The sequence below is a fragment of the Scyliorhinus canicula genome, chromosome 15 (assembly GCF_902713615.1).
Source record: "Scyliorhinus canicula chromosome 15, sScyCan1.1, whole genome shotgun sequence".
Lineage (NCBI taxonomy): Eukaryota > Metazoa > Chordata > Chondrichthyes > Carcharhiniformes > Scyliorhinidae > Scyliorhinus > Scyliorhinus canicula.
Genome location: NC_052160.1, coordinates 16,383,473 through 16,399,683, shown reverse-complemented (window position 1 = coordinate 16,399,683; position 16,211 = coordinate 16,383,473). Strand labels below are relative to the sequence as shown.

At 49.2% G+C, this 16,211-nt stretch overlaps 1 protein-coding gene across 2 annotated transcripts in view; it reads right to left on the bottom strand.

Moving 5' to 3' along the window:
* Window positions 1–16,211, bottom strand: part of LOC119978268 (RNA exonuclease 5-like) — a 75,298-nt gene that overhangs the window by 42,163 nt on the left and 16,924 nt on the right. For both annotated transcript variants that reach the window (XM_038819756.1, XM_038819757.1), the window contains 2 exons: window positions 14,747–14,862; window positions 8,707–8,845 (listed from right to left, as the gene is read on the bottom strand). In XM_038819756.1, coding sequence (XP_038675684.1) covers window positions 8,707–8,845; window positions 14,747–14,862 — 255 coding nt within the window. The remainder of the gene's footprint in view (window positions 1–8,706; window positions 8,846–14,746; window positions 14,863–16,211) is intronic.

The window sequence follows — 16,211 nt, the reverse complement described above, 5'->3', positions numbered from 1 at the left end:
CAGCAGCGGGGACACCCCCCCCCCCAACCAGCAGCGGGGACACCCCCCCCAACCAGCAGCGGGGACACCCCCCCCCCCAACCAGCAGCGGGGACACCCCCCCCCCAACCAGCAGCGGGGACACCCCCCCCCCCAACCAGCAGCGGGAACACCCCCCCCCCAACCAGCAGCGGGGACCCCCCCCCCCCCCCTCTACCGGCAGCGACCACTGGCCCACTCGCCCCTCCCCCCCCCCCCCCCAACTGCAGTGACCACCACGTGGCAAGGACAAAGGGACTCTCTCTCTCTCCTGGGCGAGTGGGGAGAGAAAACAAAAGAAAAAAGAGACTTATATTTCTGTTCTTTTTAAAAAAAAAACCCCAAAAGAAAACTGGTAAAGAGAAAAGGGGTAAAATAAAGGGGTAAAGGAAAGAAGGGGGGAAATAAATTTTTATTTAAAAAAAAAATATATATATTTTTATATATATATATATATATATATATATATAAAATAATAAATAAAATTAAAATAGGGTGCGGAAAAGGGGGAAAAGAAGAACAAGGAGAGAAGAAACGATGAAGGGGAAGGGGGAGAAAAAAATGCCAGAAGGGAGCCAAGAGAAAGGGGGCACCGGAAGTAGACGGGGCAAAGGGCAAACCAGCTTGGGCGAACGAGTCAACACGCGAAGCAGCGGGAAGGAGGTATCGCCGCATCCAAAAGAGCTGGATGGGCGGGTAACCTCTCCCCTGGGGTTAGAGGGGGGCGTGAATTGGAAGGAAGCCTTTGCTGAGGTGATGAGGGAGCAGCTGCAGGCAATCAAGGCAGAGTTAAAAGCTGACGCAGAGGCCGCAGCACAGGCAGCAGTGACCAGGGCCATGTCAGGGGTGCAGCAGGTTCTGACCAGATTGGAGAAGAAAGTGGATGCCCAAGGGAAGATACTGGAAGCCCAGGGGGCAACCATTAAAGAGCTGGAGAAGGCAGCGACTGACGTGAGCGACCGGGTCATGTCCCTGGAGAGGGAAATGGTGAAACTGAGTGCAACACAGGGGAGCCTGAAGGGCAGGGTAGACGACCAGGAGAACAGCTCGAGAAGGCAAAATATTAGGATAGTGGGCCTGCCAGAGGGGATCGAGGGTAGAAATCCCACAACATTCGTGGCTGCGATGCTGGGCTCCTTAGTGGGGCGGGAAACTTTTCCCACCCCACCGGAAATGGACAGAGCTCATCGGTCACTGCGCCCGAAGCCCAAGGAAGGGGAAAAACCGAGAGCAGTTATAACCAAACTGCACCGGTACCGGGATAGGGAGACAATCCTGCGCTGGGCCAAGGAGAATAGAGCCTGCAAATGGGACGGGCACGCCATCCGAATCTACGAGGATCTTGGAGCGGACATAGCTAAGAGACGGGCGGAGTTCAACAGAGCGAAAGCAGCTCTCTACAAGAACAAAGTACGTTTTGGTATGCTGTACCCAGCAAAACTCTGGGTCACATACCAAAACAAGGAATATTTCTTTACAGCCCCTGCCGAGACGAATAGATTCGTCGAGGAGCACGGGCTGGAAAAACGCCATGGGAAGTAGGGACGAGGGGCCCATGGCAAGGAGAAACGTCATGCCGACGGGGGGATGGGGAGGGGCGAGGCAAAGCCAGCCCCCTCCCCCCTGGCAGGAACACCCAGAACGAAAAACAACCCAATGCCCAAGGGCCCGCTCCAGGTGGGAGGCCAGGCCCCGGCACGAGGGAACGGGAGTACTGGAGAGGGGAGAGGAGAAGCGGGACAGCAACCTCCGAGAGGGGAGCCACCGTGCTAGCAGGAAAGCTAGCGACGGGGGCGCGCAACAGAGCAGGGCCGCAGCGCACCCCCAACAGGGGGGAAGGCGCCAGGCAGGGGAGGGGGGGGATCACCCATCAAAGGTGGGAGAGCAAATGGGGACAGGAATGGGGGAGAGAGGGGCAATGGAGGGGTATACAGGGGAGGGGGGAAAAGGGATAGAGCGGGGGTGGGGGGGCACTCGGGGGGCGAGAGACCAGGGAGGGGAAATGCAGGGACGAAGGGACAAAAGAGGCCAGAAAGGGAATAGGGCCACAAAGTGCCACGGACAAGGGCTCGAAACAGGGAACCGCTGCAAGCACCCACCCAGTACGGTCTGTGGGTGAAGGGGCCCCCGGAGTGCAGGGGACTACCCGCGTGGCGGACACACAGTGGACGGCCATGGCGGGTGTCCCCGGGACAAGGGGGAACCCCGGAGCGCAGGGACCCGACCGCATGGGGAGAGCAGTGATAGTGGACATCCTGGACGGCCCCCTAACAAAGGGAAACCCCAGAGGGCAGGGGCACATCCACCGGACAAATATGGTTAACCCCACAGGAGCAAGGGGGCAGAAGCCCCCCACCAGAATAGTCACCTGGAACGTAAGGGGGCTTAACGGCCCAGTGAAGAGATCTAGAGTCCTCACCCACCTTAGGAACATGAGGGCCGACATAGTCTTCCTCCAAGAGACGCACCTGAGGGAGCAGGACCAACTGCGGGTAAGAAAGGGCTGGGTGGGACAAACCTATCATTCCTGTTATGGGGCAAGGGCCAGGGGGGTGGCGATCCTGATTGGCAAGAGGACAATGTTTAGGGCGACAAAGACGGTTACGGACCCAGGGGGACGGTATGTCATGGTCAGCGGGGCCCTGGATGGGGCGCCGGTAGTTCTAGTTAACGTGTACGCGCCCAACTGGGACGACACGAGCTTCATCCAAAAGACCATGGCAGAAATCCCGGACATAGCGACGCACCGACTAATCATGGGGGGGGACTTCAACTGTGTACAGGACCCAAAGACGGACAGATCAAACTCCAGAACGGGGAAAACCTCAAACATGGCAAGGGAACTCAGTCACTATATGGAGCAGATGGGAGCAGTGGACCCCTGGAGATTCGCCCACCCGGGGGAGAAAGAATTCTCTTTCTTCTCCCCAGTACACAATGTGTACACCAGAATTGACTTCTTTGTGGTGGGGAAAACGGTGCTTCCAGGGATAGACAAGGTGGAATATTCCGCAATTGTGATATCAGACCACGCCCCACACTACATGGACGTGCGGCTGGAGACGGGAAGGGCCCAGCGCCCCACATGGAGGCTGGACGGTGCCTTACTAGCTGACAAGGCCTTCAGCGAAAGGATAGCGCGGGCCATAGCGGAATACACGGAGAACAACCAAAACGGGGAGGTCTCATCCTCCACGTTCTGGGAAGCGCTTAAGGCCGTACTAAGAGGGGAAATCATTGCCTACAAAGCGCAAAGAGATAGGGAGGAAAGGGTGGCTAGGCAGAAGCTGGTCGACTCCATACTGGAGGTAGACCGTAAATACTCCGAGGCCCCGACCGTAGAGCTCCTGGCGGAGAGAAAAGAATTACAAAGGAACTTTGACCTGCTCTCCACCAGGAAAGCAGTACACCAACTCCGCCAGGCACGCGGGGCCCTGTACGAACACGGAGACAAAGCCAGCCGCCTGTTGGCACACCAGCTGAGAAAGCAGGCAGCCAGCAGGGAAATTGCGCAAATCAGAGGTACCAGAGGCACGTGGGAAACAGAACCAGAGAGGATTAACGAAACCTTCAAGGCCTTCTACCAAGAGCTATACACCTCGGAGCCCCCAACGGGGAAGGCTGGGATGAACCGGTTTCTTGATGGACTGGACATACCAGTCGTGGGAGAGGGCAGAAAACGGGATCTGGAAGCACCACTAGCACTGGGAGAGATCATGGAGAGCATTAGCTCCATGCAGACGGGGAAGGCGCCGGGACCGGACGGATTCCCGGCGGACTTCTACAAAAAATTCGCGACAGCGCTGGCCCCGCACCTGCGGGAGATGTTCACAGACTCGCTAGCTAGGGGCACACTGCCACCCACGTTAGCACAGGCCTCAATCTCGCTGATACCTAAGAAAGACAAAGACCCAACGGAATGTGGGTCATACAGACCCATATCTCTGCTGAACGCAGACGCCAAAATACTGGCCAAAATCATAGCCAAAAGGCTAGAAGACTGTGTACCTGAGGTGGTCACAGAGGACCAGACGGGCTTCGTCAAAGGTAGACAGCTTACCGCGAACATCAGGCGCCTGCTGAACGTGATAATGACCCCTTCCGGGGAGAGAACACAAGAGGTGATCGTCTCCCTGGACGCAGAAAAGGCCTTCGACAGAGTCGAATGGAAATACCTCATAGAGGTACTGGAGCGGTTCGGGCTTGGAACAGGGTTCACCGCTTGGGTAAAGCTCCTATACAACGCTCCCATGGCGAGTGTACGGACCAACAATACCAACTCCCAATACTTCCAGCTGCACAGGGGCACCAGACAAGGATGCCCACTGTCCCCGCTGCTGTTCGCACTAGCAATCGAACCGCTAGCAATCGCGCTCAGGGCAGCAAAAAATTGGAGGGGGATCCGAAGGGGAGGTAGAGAGCACAGAGTCTCACTCTATGCGGATGATCTGCTCCTCTATATCTCGGACCCACAAAGCAGCATGGACAGAATCATAGCGCTCCTGAAAGAGTTTGGAGCCTTCTCGGGCTACAAACTCAACATGAGCAAAAGTGAGATCTTCCCAGTACACCCGCAAGGGGGGGGGGGGGGGGGGGGGGCAGCGCTAAAGGACCTGCCGTTCAAACAAGCCCGAAATAAATTCCGCTACCTGGGGATCCAAATAGCCCATGACTGGAAAGGGGTCCACAAATGGAACCTCACCAGCCTGACGGAGGAAGTTAAAAAGGACCTGCAAAGATGGAACACACTCCCGCTCTCCCTCGCGGGGAGAGTCCAGACGATCAAAATGAACGTACTGCCCAGGTTCCTTTTCCTGTTTAGATCCATTCCGATCTACATCCCCAAGGCCTTTTTCAAAGCGCTGGACAAACATATCATGGCGTTCGTATGGGGGGGGTAAAAATGCTAGGATCCCAAAGAAGGTCATACAAAAAACAAAATCCAGGGGGGGGCTAGCCCTCCCGAATCTACAATTCTACCACTGGGCGGCAACAGCCGAGCGAGTAAGGGGATGGATCCAGGAGCCAGAAGCCGAGTGGGTGCGTGCGGAGGAGGCCTCCTGCATGGGAACCTCCCTCCGGGCCCTCGCCACGACAGCACTCCCATCCCCACCCAAAAAACACTCCACCAGCCCAGTGGTGACAGCCACCCTCCAATCCTGGAACCAACTGCGGCAGCAATTTGGCCTGTACAAAATGTCGGACAAGGCTCCCATCTGCAACAACCATAGGTTCAAACCAGCACTGACCGACGCCACCTTCAAAAGGTGGAGGCAGGACGGGGGGACACTGACAGTCAGGGACCTATACACGGACGACAGGATCGCAACACTGGACGAACTGACAGAGAAATTTCAGCTAGCTGGGGGGAACGAGCTACGGTACCTGCAGCTCAAAAACTTCCTACGAAAGGAGACAAGGACGTACCCACAACCGCCACGACAGACACTATTGGAAGACCTACTGGACGCAAGTATCCTAGAGAAAGGGAACTGTAGTGACATGTATGACCAACTGGTAGACAGGGACGACACCGTACTGGACGCAACAAGAAGGAAATGGGAGGACGACCTGGGGATGGAGATAGGGTGGGGACTCTGGAGCGAAGCACTGCATAGGGTCAACTCCACCTCCACGTGCGCAAGGCTCAGCCTGACGCAACTAAAAGTGGTACATAGAGCCCACTTAACGAGAAACCGTATGAGTAGGTTCTTCCCGGAGGTGGAGGACAAATGTGAGCGGTGCCAGAGAGGCCCGGCCAACCACGCCCACATGTTCTGGTCTTGCCCCAGACTTGTGGAGTACTGGACAGCCTTCTTCGAGGCTATGTCCAAAGTGGTGGGGGTGAGGGTGGAGCCATGCCCGATAGTGGCGGTCTTCGGGGTTTCAGACCAGCCAGATCTATTCCTGGGGAGGAGGGCGGACGCCCTTGCCTTTGCCTCCCTGATTGCCCGCCGTAGAATCCTGTTTGGCTGGCGGTCAGCAGCACCACCCAGATCTGCAGACTGGCTGTCCGACCTCTCGGAATCTCTCCAAATGGAGAAAATCAAATTCGCCATCCGAGGGTCGGACGACGGCTTCCACAGAACATGGGAGCCATTCATGCAACTGTTCCGGGACCTGTTTGTGGCCAACGTACATGAGGAAGAATAGTCGGGTGGCCAAGAACCAGGGGAAAATGGGCGGGAATCGGGGGAAGGTAGCCGGGGGGGGGGGGGGGCTACGGGCTCGGTATGGGGGTTTGATGGCAAGCCAAGGCCCAAAACCAAACTATAAATAAATGCCTATAAACATGTGCCTCGGCCATATTGGGGAATGTAAAATATGTATGCTGGCTAAAGGGGGCGGCCACAATTATTGTTATGAAGATGCTTACCTGTAAATATTCATGTAAAAATTTTTTGTGTTTTCCTTTGTTTTTTTTTTGTTTTTTTTTCTCTCTCTCTAATAACTTGTAATTTGTCATATATAAAATATGAAAACTCAATAAAAAACATTTATAAAAAAAAAGAAAAAAAAAAAAGTGATTGCAATGGATGCAGAAAAGGCTTCTGATCGGGTAGAACGGGATTATTTGTGGGAGGTATTGGGACGGTTTGGATTTGGGCGAGGCTTTATTGACTGGGTCAGGTTTCTGTATCAAGGGCAAGTGTACGGACGAATAGGACAACTTCGGACTATTTTAGACTGCACCGGGGGACGAGACCGGGATGCCCCCTCTCCCCAATGTTGTTCGCGCTAGCTATAGAGCCGCTGGCAATTGCTCTGAGAGCTTCAAGGGGCTGATCCGGCGGGGTTTGGGGGGGTGCTCGATGCAGATGACCTGCTTCTGTATGTATCGGACCCATTAGAGGGGATGGAAGAAATCATGAGCATTCTAGGGGAATTTGGCTGGTTTTTGGGGTATAAGCTAAATATGGGAAAAAGTGAAATGTTTGTGGTCCAGACGAGGGGACAGGAGAGGCGATTGGGGGAGCTGCCATTTAGACTAGTAGGGGGAAGCTTTAGGTACCTAGGCATTCAAGTGGCGCGGGAATGGGACAGGCTGCATAAATTAAATCTGACCCGGCTAGTAGACCAAATGAAGGACGATGTTTGGAGATGGGACGCGCTCCCGTTGTCATTAGCTGGGAGGGTTCTGACGGTGAAGATGACGATCCTTCCGAAATTCCTGTTCGTGTTTCAATGTCTCCCCATCTTTATTTCGCGGTCCATTTTTAAATGGGTCAACAAAGTGATCTCTGGCTTTGTTTGGGCGGGTTAGACCCCGCGGGTAAGGAAGGTAATGATTGAGCGAAGTCCGGGATTTTAGCTGCCAAATTTTAGTAACTATTACTGGGCGGCGAATATAGCCATGATCAGGAAGTGGGTGGTGGGGGAAGGGTTAGCATGGGAGCGTATGGAGGCAGCTTCATGCAAGGGCACCAATTTCGGGGCGTTGGTACCTACGCCTCTGCCATTCCCGCCGGCACGGTCCTCCAACAGGCCTGTGGTGGTGGCGGCCCCGAGAGTCTGGGGGCAATGGAGGAGACATGTGGGAGCAGAGGGAGCAACGGTCTGGTCCCCAATCTGTAATAATCACCGGTTTGCCCCGGGGAGGATGGACGGGGGGCTCGGATATGGCGGAGAGCAGGGATTGAGAGGATGGGGATATGTTTATAGAGGGGAGCTTTCCGAGTATGAGAGCGCTGGAAGAGAAGGTTGGCGAGGGGAAACGAATTCCGGTATCTGCAGGTGCGGGACTTCCTACGTAAACAGGTGTCAACCTTCCCGCTCCTACCGCTAAGGGGAATTCAGGACAGGGTAGTTTCCAGAGGGTGGGTAGGAGAAGGGAGCGTCTCGGACATTTACAAGGAACTTATGGGGTGAGAGGAGACGCAGACCGAGGAGCTGAAGCGCAAGTGGGAGGAGGAGCTGGGAGGAGAGATAGAGGATGGTCTATGGGCGGATGCATTGAGTAGAGTTAACTCGTCCGCAACATGTGCCAGGCTCAGCCTGATACAATTTAAGGTCGTTCACCGGATGAGCAGATTCTTTGGGGTGGAAGACAGGTGAGCAAAATATGCGGGAGGACCAGCGAACCATGTCCACATGCTCTGGGCATGTCCGAAGCTTAGGGGATTTTGGCAGAGGTTTGCAGATGTCATGACCACAGTGTTAAAAACAAGGGTGGCGCTGAGTCCAGAGGTGGCGATTTTTGGGGTGTCGGAAGATCCGGGAATCCAGGAGGAGAAAGAGGCAGGCGTTCTGGCCTTTGCTTCCATAGTAGCCCGGAGACGGACACTATTAGCTTGGAGGGACTCAAAGCTAAAAGTCGGAGACCTGGCTATCGGACAAGGTTTGCTTTGAGAGGGTCACTGTTAGGATTTGCCTGGAGGTGGCAACCGTTCGTCGACTTCTTCGCGGAAAATTAATCGTCAGCAGAAGGGGGGGTTAGTTTAGCTTAGAGTAGGGGGTTAATAAAGGTGGGACCTATAAGGGGGGAGACGGCTTTTGCACTATGTTTATAGTTTCATGTACATTGTTTATTGTGTTGTTGTTATAATACCAAAAAATACCTCAATAAAATGTTTATGAAAAAAAAATCATGGGTCAGGTCTCATTTCATGTTAAGAGAGACCTTAAGATCTGCCTCAAATCCATGTAACGATTATGGGTTACAAATTACAGAGACACGTAGAACACTTACCTTTAAAGCTTTCAAGTCATTATTTAAAGAATGGCCCACAAGCACAGCATCTTTGGGTAAGATCTTCTTCAGTTTGGCTTGAACATCACACAGCTTTGTTGTCACTGGCATCAGCATCATCGGAGTAATCCCAGAGAACCTGAATACGCAATTTGTGACAATGCAGAGCGGCAACTTCAGAACATTTCATCATTGTTGAACTCACATTTAATAAAACATCACCATAATTACCAAATTAAAAAGCATCAAACTTACAATTAAGATAATTTTCATTCATTGTGCATACTTGATAACCATATATTTCTACTTTACTTCAATAAAATTGAAACATTTAAATAAATCTGGAAAATAATCAATCCACACCTTGGAGGGTTAGTGTTAAGTGACACAAGATAGAACCCAACTCACAGCTTATATTATTTGCATATTTGAAGAAGGTTTATAAGGTCTTAACAAAAGAATCAATGACAATTTGGAGTTGCATTGCAGGCTAAAATTAGATGGAGTTTTTTGGGCGTTTATGAAGGTAAATAGTAGCAGAGTTGAAATTTTTTATTCCAGTCAATGTGGTTACCAGAACAAACTTAAATGAAATGGGAAATTTTCAACATGGTGGTTTATTTAATCTTACATCATGCAAATGAGTATGGCCAAGCAGAATCTAACTTTGAATATTCTCTGACTGCTGATATTAAAACAGTCTGGATGAGTTTGTTATCTTACATATCAAAATCCAATAACATTCTGTCATAAAGGCTGAACTGCTGCTTAATATGTGGCCCATCAATACTTCAGTTGAACTGTTAAAATGTCAGATTGCATATGCTGACTTTCAAACAGCCACCAATTAGCTTCAATTCCATGTTGTCCATAATGTGCAATAATGTCACATTAGAAAAACCTATGGCAACATTTCTGATCCGAGAAGCAATCTTCAGACTTGCCTTCTGCCAAATGCCATTGCAAACATCCAGACAAGATCCATATTTTAACCACCAAACACTCAAACCTATATCAAACATCCCTGCACTCCACAAAATCACTAGAACGATTATAAGATCAAATACCCCAGACATTTTGCATGCAATTCACCCACTTGCCCCCAAGTAAGCTACATCAATAAAATAAAAATCTTTCATTTATTTATATAATGCCTTCCACCACAGGACCTTCCAAAGCACATGTAGACCCACAGCAGACAATGGCCTGGGTTCTCCATCGCCTGCTGCTGGTAGCAGGATTCCTGAAGTGGCGGAGAATCGAGCGTCTGGAGTAAAAACAGGATCTTTGCAATGCTCCAGCCCCCTGCTGGTGGCGGGTTCGTGGTTCCCACCCGCGTGTCAGAGGGAGGATTAAAATGGGACCTAATGACCCATTTCTACCAGATTCTCCACTGTTCCCCTCCCCTCCACCCACTTGGGCCAACTGTTCCTAGTTGCCCCTTGAACACACTGCTCACCTTTGTTCTGCCATTCACACATTCCAATCTCTTTATGTGCCAATATCAGCACCCTTCTTAGCCTTAATCCACTCCATTTACATTCCTTTTATCTTCTGTCCTCAACATCTTTGTCCACCTATCGCTGCCCCCTATCCAGCCCCCCACTCCCACTTCCCCCCACTACAGTATCAATCTGACCCCATTTCCAGCCTCTCTAGCTTTGACAAAAGAGTTATCCAGTCACAAACCCATAGCTCCCTTCTCTCTCCACAACTGCTGTCAGGCCTGCTGAGATTGGCCAGCATTTTCTGTTTTTGTTCCAGAATCTCCGGTCCTCTGCGCCAGGAATCACGTGGGTGGGGATCATTATTGGTATTTACCAGCGTGGCCCTGACATGGTGGACCTCGCTGAGGCCAAAGTGGTAACCCCTTAAGGGAGTTGACCCCAAAGTCCATCCTCTCTCCCCCACAATGCCAGACCTGCCCGCTCCACCCACATCAGACCCCCCTCCCAGAGACAAAGGAACGCCCCCCCCCACACAAGACTTCCTAATTAAAGGGACTCCAAGACCTCAAAAATAGGGGGCCTTCCCACAGACACACATAAAGGGACTCCTTCCTGAGGACAAGCAAAGGGCAGTATTAGTGGTTAGCACTGCTGCCTCACAGCACAGGGACCCAGGTTCAATTCCAGCCTTGGGTGACTATCCGTGTAAAGATTGCATGGTCTCTCCATCTCTGCGTGGGTTTCCTCTGGGTTCTCAGGTTTCCTCCCACAGTCCAGGTTGTGCGGGTAAGGTGGATTGGCCATGCTAAATTGCCCCTTAATGTCCAGGGATGTGCAGGTTAGGTTATGATATTATCGGGGCAGACACTTGTAAATGGGCAGAGTGCTTGATCGAAGGGTCGGTGCAGACCCGATGGGCCGAATGGCCTCCTTCTGCACTGTAGGGATTCTATAATTGTTTTTAAATTTAGAGTGCCCAATTCATTTTTTCCAATTAAGGGGCAATTTAGCGTGACCAATCCACCTACCCTGCACATCTTTGGGCTGTGGGGGTGAAACCCACGCAAAGACGAGGGGAATGTGCAAACTTCATACAGACAGTGACCAGAGCTGGGAACGAAACGGGACCTTGGCGCCATGAGACAGCAGTGCTATCCACTGCACCTCCGTGCTGCCCTGTAGGGATTCTATAATAATACAACTTGGAGCTTTATGTTATCAGAGCAGAAACTATGGCACATAAAAAACACAAAACTTTGATAGTCACAAATATTTGAAGAAAAATGTGTATCAGCACACGAGCCCCTCGAGCCTGCTCCGCCATTCAATACGATCATGGCTGATCTCCTCCCAGTCTCAACTCCACTTTCCTGCCTGTTCTCCATAGCCCATCAACACATTACTAATTTAAAAAATGTCCACCCCTCCTTAAATTTACCCAATTTCCCGGAATCCACGCACTCTGGGACAGCGAATTCCACAGATTCAAAACTCTTTGAGAGAAGTAATTATCCCTCATCTGATTTAAATCTGCTACCCCTTCTCCTAAAACTATGACCTCTCTTTCTAGATTGTCCCAAAAGAGGAAGCATCCGCTCTACATCTACTGGTTGGCTGGTTTAGCACAGGGGTAAATCGCTGGCTTTGAAAGCAGACCAAGGCAGGCCAGCAGCACGGTTCAATTCCCGTACCAGCCTCCCCAAACAGGCGCTGGAATGTGGCGACTAGGGGCTTTTCACAGTAACTTCATTTGAAGCCTATTGTGACAATAAGCAATTTTCATTCATTCATTCTTTCACTCTGTCAATACCTTTTATCATCTTCTCTATTTCAAATTAGATCTCTTCTCATTCTTCTAAATTCAAGAGAATTAAACTGCTCGATCTTTTCTTCATAAGACAAACCCCTTATCTCTGGAATTAATCCATTGAATCTCCTCTGAACTGCGTCAAATAAAGAGACCAAAACTGTACAGAGCACTTCATGCGCAGTCTCACCAATGCCTTATACAGTTGTAGCAACACTTCCCTACTTATACACTCAATCCCTTTAGCGATAAAGGCCAAAATTCCATTTGCCTTCCTTATTACCTGCTATACCTGCAGACGAGTTTTTTGAGATTCATGCATGAGGACACCCAGATCCCTCTGCACTGAAGCACTCTGAAGTTTCTCTCCATTTAGATAATAAGTTGCCTTTCCATTTTTCCTGACCAAAACGGGGAACCTCACACTAACCCACGTTAAACTCCATCTGTCAAATTTTGACCCACTCACCTAACTTATCTATTTGCATTTTTAAATTTCTTATACCTCAATCCAACTTATTCTCCCATCTATTTTAGTGTAATTTGCAAATTTGGCTATCGTACCTTCTATCCCAACATCCACATCATTATTATATTTTGTGAATAGTTGGAGCCTGAAAACCCACCCTGTGCCAGCTCACCTCTTGCCAACCAGAAAAAGACCCATTTATCCCAACTCTCTGCCTTCTGTCTTCTATTCAAGCTAAAAACTTACTCCTCATCCCATGTGATCTTACCTTGTGTATTAATCTTTCGTGAGGCACTTTATCAAATGCCTCCTGGAAGTCCACATATATCTACAGGATGTTCATTATCCACTTGGCTTGTTGCATCTTTGAACAGCTCTCGCAAATTAGTCAAACACGATTTATTCGTCACTGAACCATGCTGACTCAGGGTGGCACGGTGGTGCAGTCGTTAGCACTGCTGCCTCATGGCGCCGAGGGCCTGGGTTCGATCCCAGCCCTGGGTCACTGTTCGTATGGAGTTTGCACATTCTCCTCATGTCTGCGTGGGTCTCACCCCCACAACCCAAAAATATGTGCACGGTAGGTGGATTGGCCATGCTAAATTGCCCCTTAATTGGAAAATAAATTAATTGGGTACTCTGTATTTTAAAAAAAGAACCATGCTGACTCTGCTGGATTGCTTTTTGACTTTCTAAATGTCCTGTTAGTACTTCCTTAATAATGGATTCTCACAATTTCCCAATGACATACTAACTAGTTCACAGTTTCCTACTTTTTGCCTCCCTTTCTTTTTGAATAAGGGCATAACATTAGCATTGTTCCAATCCACTAGAACCGTGCCTGCATCCAGGGAATTTTCGAATATTATAACCAATGGATCCGTCATCTCCGCTGCCACTTCCTTCAAGACCCTAGGACGTAGGCCATCAGGCCTTGGGGACTTGTCTGTTTTCAATCCTATTAGTTTATTTAGTACTTTTTCCCTATTAATGATGATTTCTCTACGTTCCTCCCTTTCTAATACCTCTCATTACCTGGGTGGTACTTGTGTCCTCCACCGTGAAACCTGAGGCAAAAAAGGACCCTTTTTATACATTTATGAAGCAAACCTACAATACTATAGTAAAATGATCTTTAACCCGCTGCCTGGGGAAAGCGGGCAGCATAATCAAAGACCCCTCCCACCCGGCTTACTCACTCTAACTTCTTCCATCGGGCAGGAGATACAAAGTCTGAGAACACGCACAAACAGACTCAAAAACAACTTCTTCCCCGCTGTTACCAGACTCCTAAACGACCCTCTTATGGACTGACACTGATTAACACTATACCCCTGTATGCTTCACCCGATACCATAAGACATAGGAGCAGAATTACTCGGCCCATTGAGTCTGCTCCGCCATTCAATCATGGCTGATATTTTTCCCATCCCCATTCTCCTGCCTTCTCCCTATAACCCCTGATCCTCTTACCTATTTAAAACCTATTTATCTCTGTTTTAAAGACACTCAGTGATTTGGCCTCCACAGCTTTCTGCAGCAAAGAGTTTCACAGATTCACCACCCTCTGTCTGAAGAAATTCCTCCTCATCTCTGTTTTAAAGGGTTGCCCCTTTAGTCTGAGATGGTGTCCTCTGCTTCTAGTTTTTCCTACAAGTGGATATATTCTCTCCACGCCCACTCTATCCAGGCCACGCAGTATCCTCTAAGTTTCAATAAGATCTTCCCTCATCCTTCTAAACTCCAACGAGTACAGACCCAGAGTCCTCAACTGTTCCTCCTACGACAAGCTCTTCATTCCAGGGATCATTCTTGTGAACCTTCTCTGGACCCTTTCCAAGGCCAGCACATCCTTCCTTAGATACGGGGCCCAAAACTGCTCACAATACTCCAAATGGGGTCTGACCAGCCGTATATAGCCTCAGAGGTACATCCCTGGTCTTGTATTCTAGCCCTCTCAACATGAATGCTAACATTGCATTCCTAACTGCCGACTGAACCTGCACGTTAACCTTAGGAGAGTCGTGAACAAGGACTCCCAAGTCCCTTTGAGCTTCTGATTTGCTAAGCATCTTCCAATTTAGAAAATAGTCTATGCCCCAAATTCTCCTTCCAAAAGTGCATAACACCGGTGTGTTATGCCGCCGGTGTTTGTGTAGTTACATTGTGTACCTTGTGTTGCCCTATTATGTATTTATTTTATTTTATTTTAATGTACTTAATGATCTGTTGAGCTGCTCGCAGAAAAATACTTTTCACTGTACCTCGGTACACTTGACAATGAACAAAATCCAAATCCAACCATTTAATCATTACCTGGTGCGGTAGTCGAGGATCAGGTTGTCTGGCTTCACCAGCTCATCCAACATGCAGTGTCCCTCGGCATTGACAATAGAGACACGAGTCAGTTCAGTCCCTTGTAAAGTCAGGCACTGGAATAATTCAAATGAATACAACAATAAAGTACTTACAATTCAAGTTTAATGTAATAAGAAACTGAACCTACCGCAGTGGTAAATCAGCATTATGTGCACATATTTCACAAAGTCAAGACTAATCATGAAATTACAAAAAGTTACAACATGGAAGGAATCTTTGCTGCCCATCGTGCCCAGGGCAATTGACAAAAAGACATCCTGCCACTTTCTAACTCTTCGTCCATAACCTTGTAGGTTATGGAACTTCAAGTGCCAATCTAAGTATTTTTGAACTGTAATGAGGATTTCTGCCTCTAGCACCTTTTCAGACAATCAGTTCCAGATTCCCAGTATCCCCTTGGTGAAAAGATTTCCCCACAAATCACTTCAAAACCTCCCAACCCTTTCCCCTAAATCTATGACCCCTGATTCTGAATCCCTCACCCTACTCTTATCAAGATATCTCAAAATTATATACACTTCAATCACCCCTTAGTCTCGACTGCTCTAAAGTTCTCCAATCTAGGTAACATCGTCATAGGTATTTGCTGTGCTTTCTCTAGTCCAATCCCATCTTTCCTGGACCATACCTACACACCATACTCCAGTTGTACCCTAACGGTGTTTATCATGGAGCTCCTGTATAAACTCCCAGTTCTTATATTCTATTCCTTGGCTAATAAAGGCAAATACCCTGTATAATGGAGAAAAAACACCCATTTACTTCCGGAAATATTGAATTTTAAATAAGACCCAAGAATTTTTCCAAAATGGACATGCAAGCCAAAGATGGCTGTGGAGGTAAAGTCAGCCACTGGTAGGTGATACGAGAGAGACAATGGAACCCCTTTCTTTTTCCAGACAAGAATGCTTCTAAAGCATACAGAAACTAATTGCCATCTCCAGTGCGGACAATGGGATACGAGTATTGTCTCAACAAGAGATATTCTGTGCGTAATGTCCCAGATGGATTTGCGGATTTCACATTCTAGGAATATGCAAACGCTGGGTTAAAAGCCAGCTTGAAAGCTGACCCAAGTGTGTGTGTGTGAACTAGTGCTGTGGGGTATCAGAGTGTGTGTGACACAGAAGCAAAAAAGCCAGCCAGCAGTAACACGCCAGCAAAAGCTTTTGCAGATCTCTCTCTCTGTGATTGCAGAAGTAAACCAAGTCATCAAACACCATAGCTGCAAAGCAGGAAGGGAAGCTTCTCAGTCAAATTGCAGAACACTGGAATTTTTAAACCGTCTATTGACCTGAACTCAACCCCACTAGAATCACAAATTGCAATGGCCACAACTCTCAATCAGCTACTCCTCAGGAGTCAAGGGCTGCTTTGTATACTTTAAAAAAAAACGCACTTT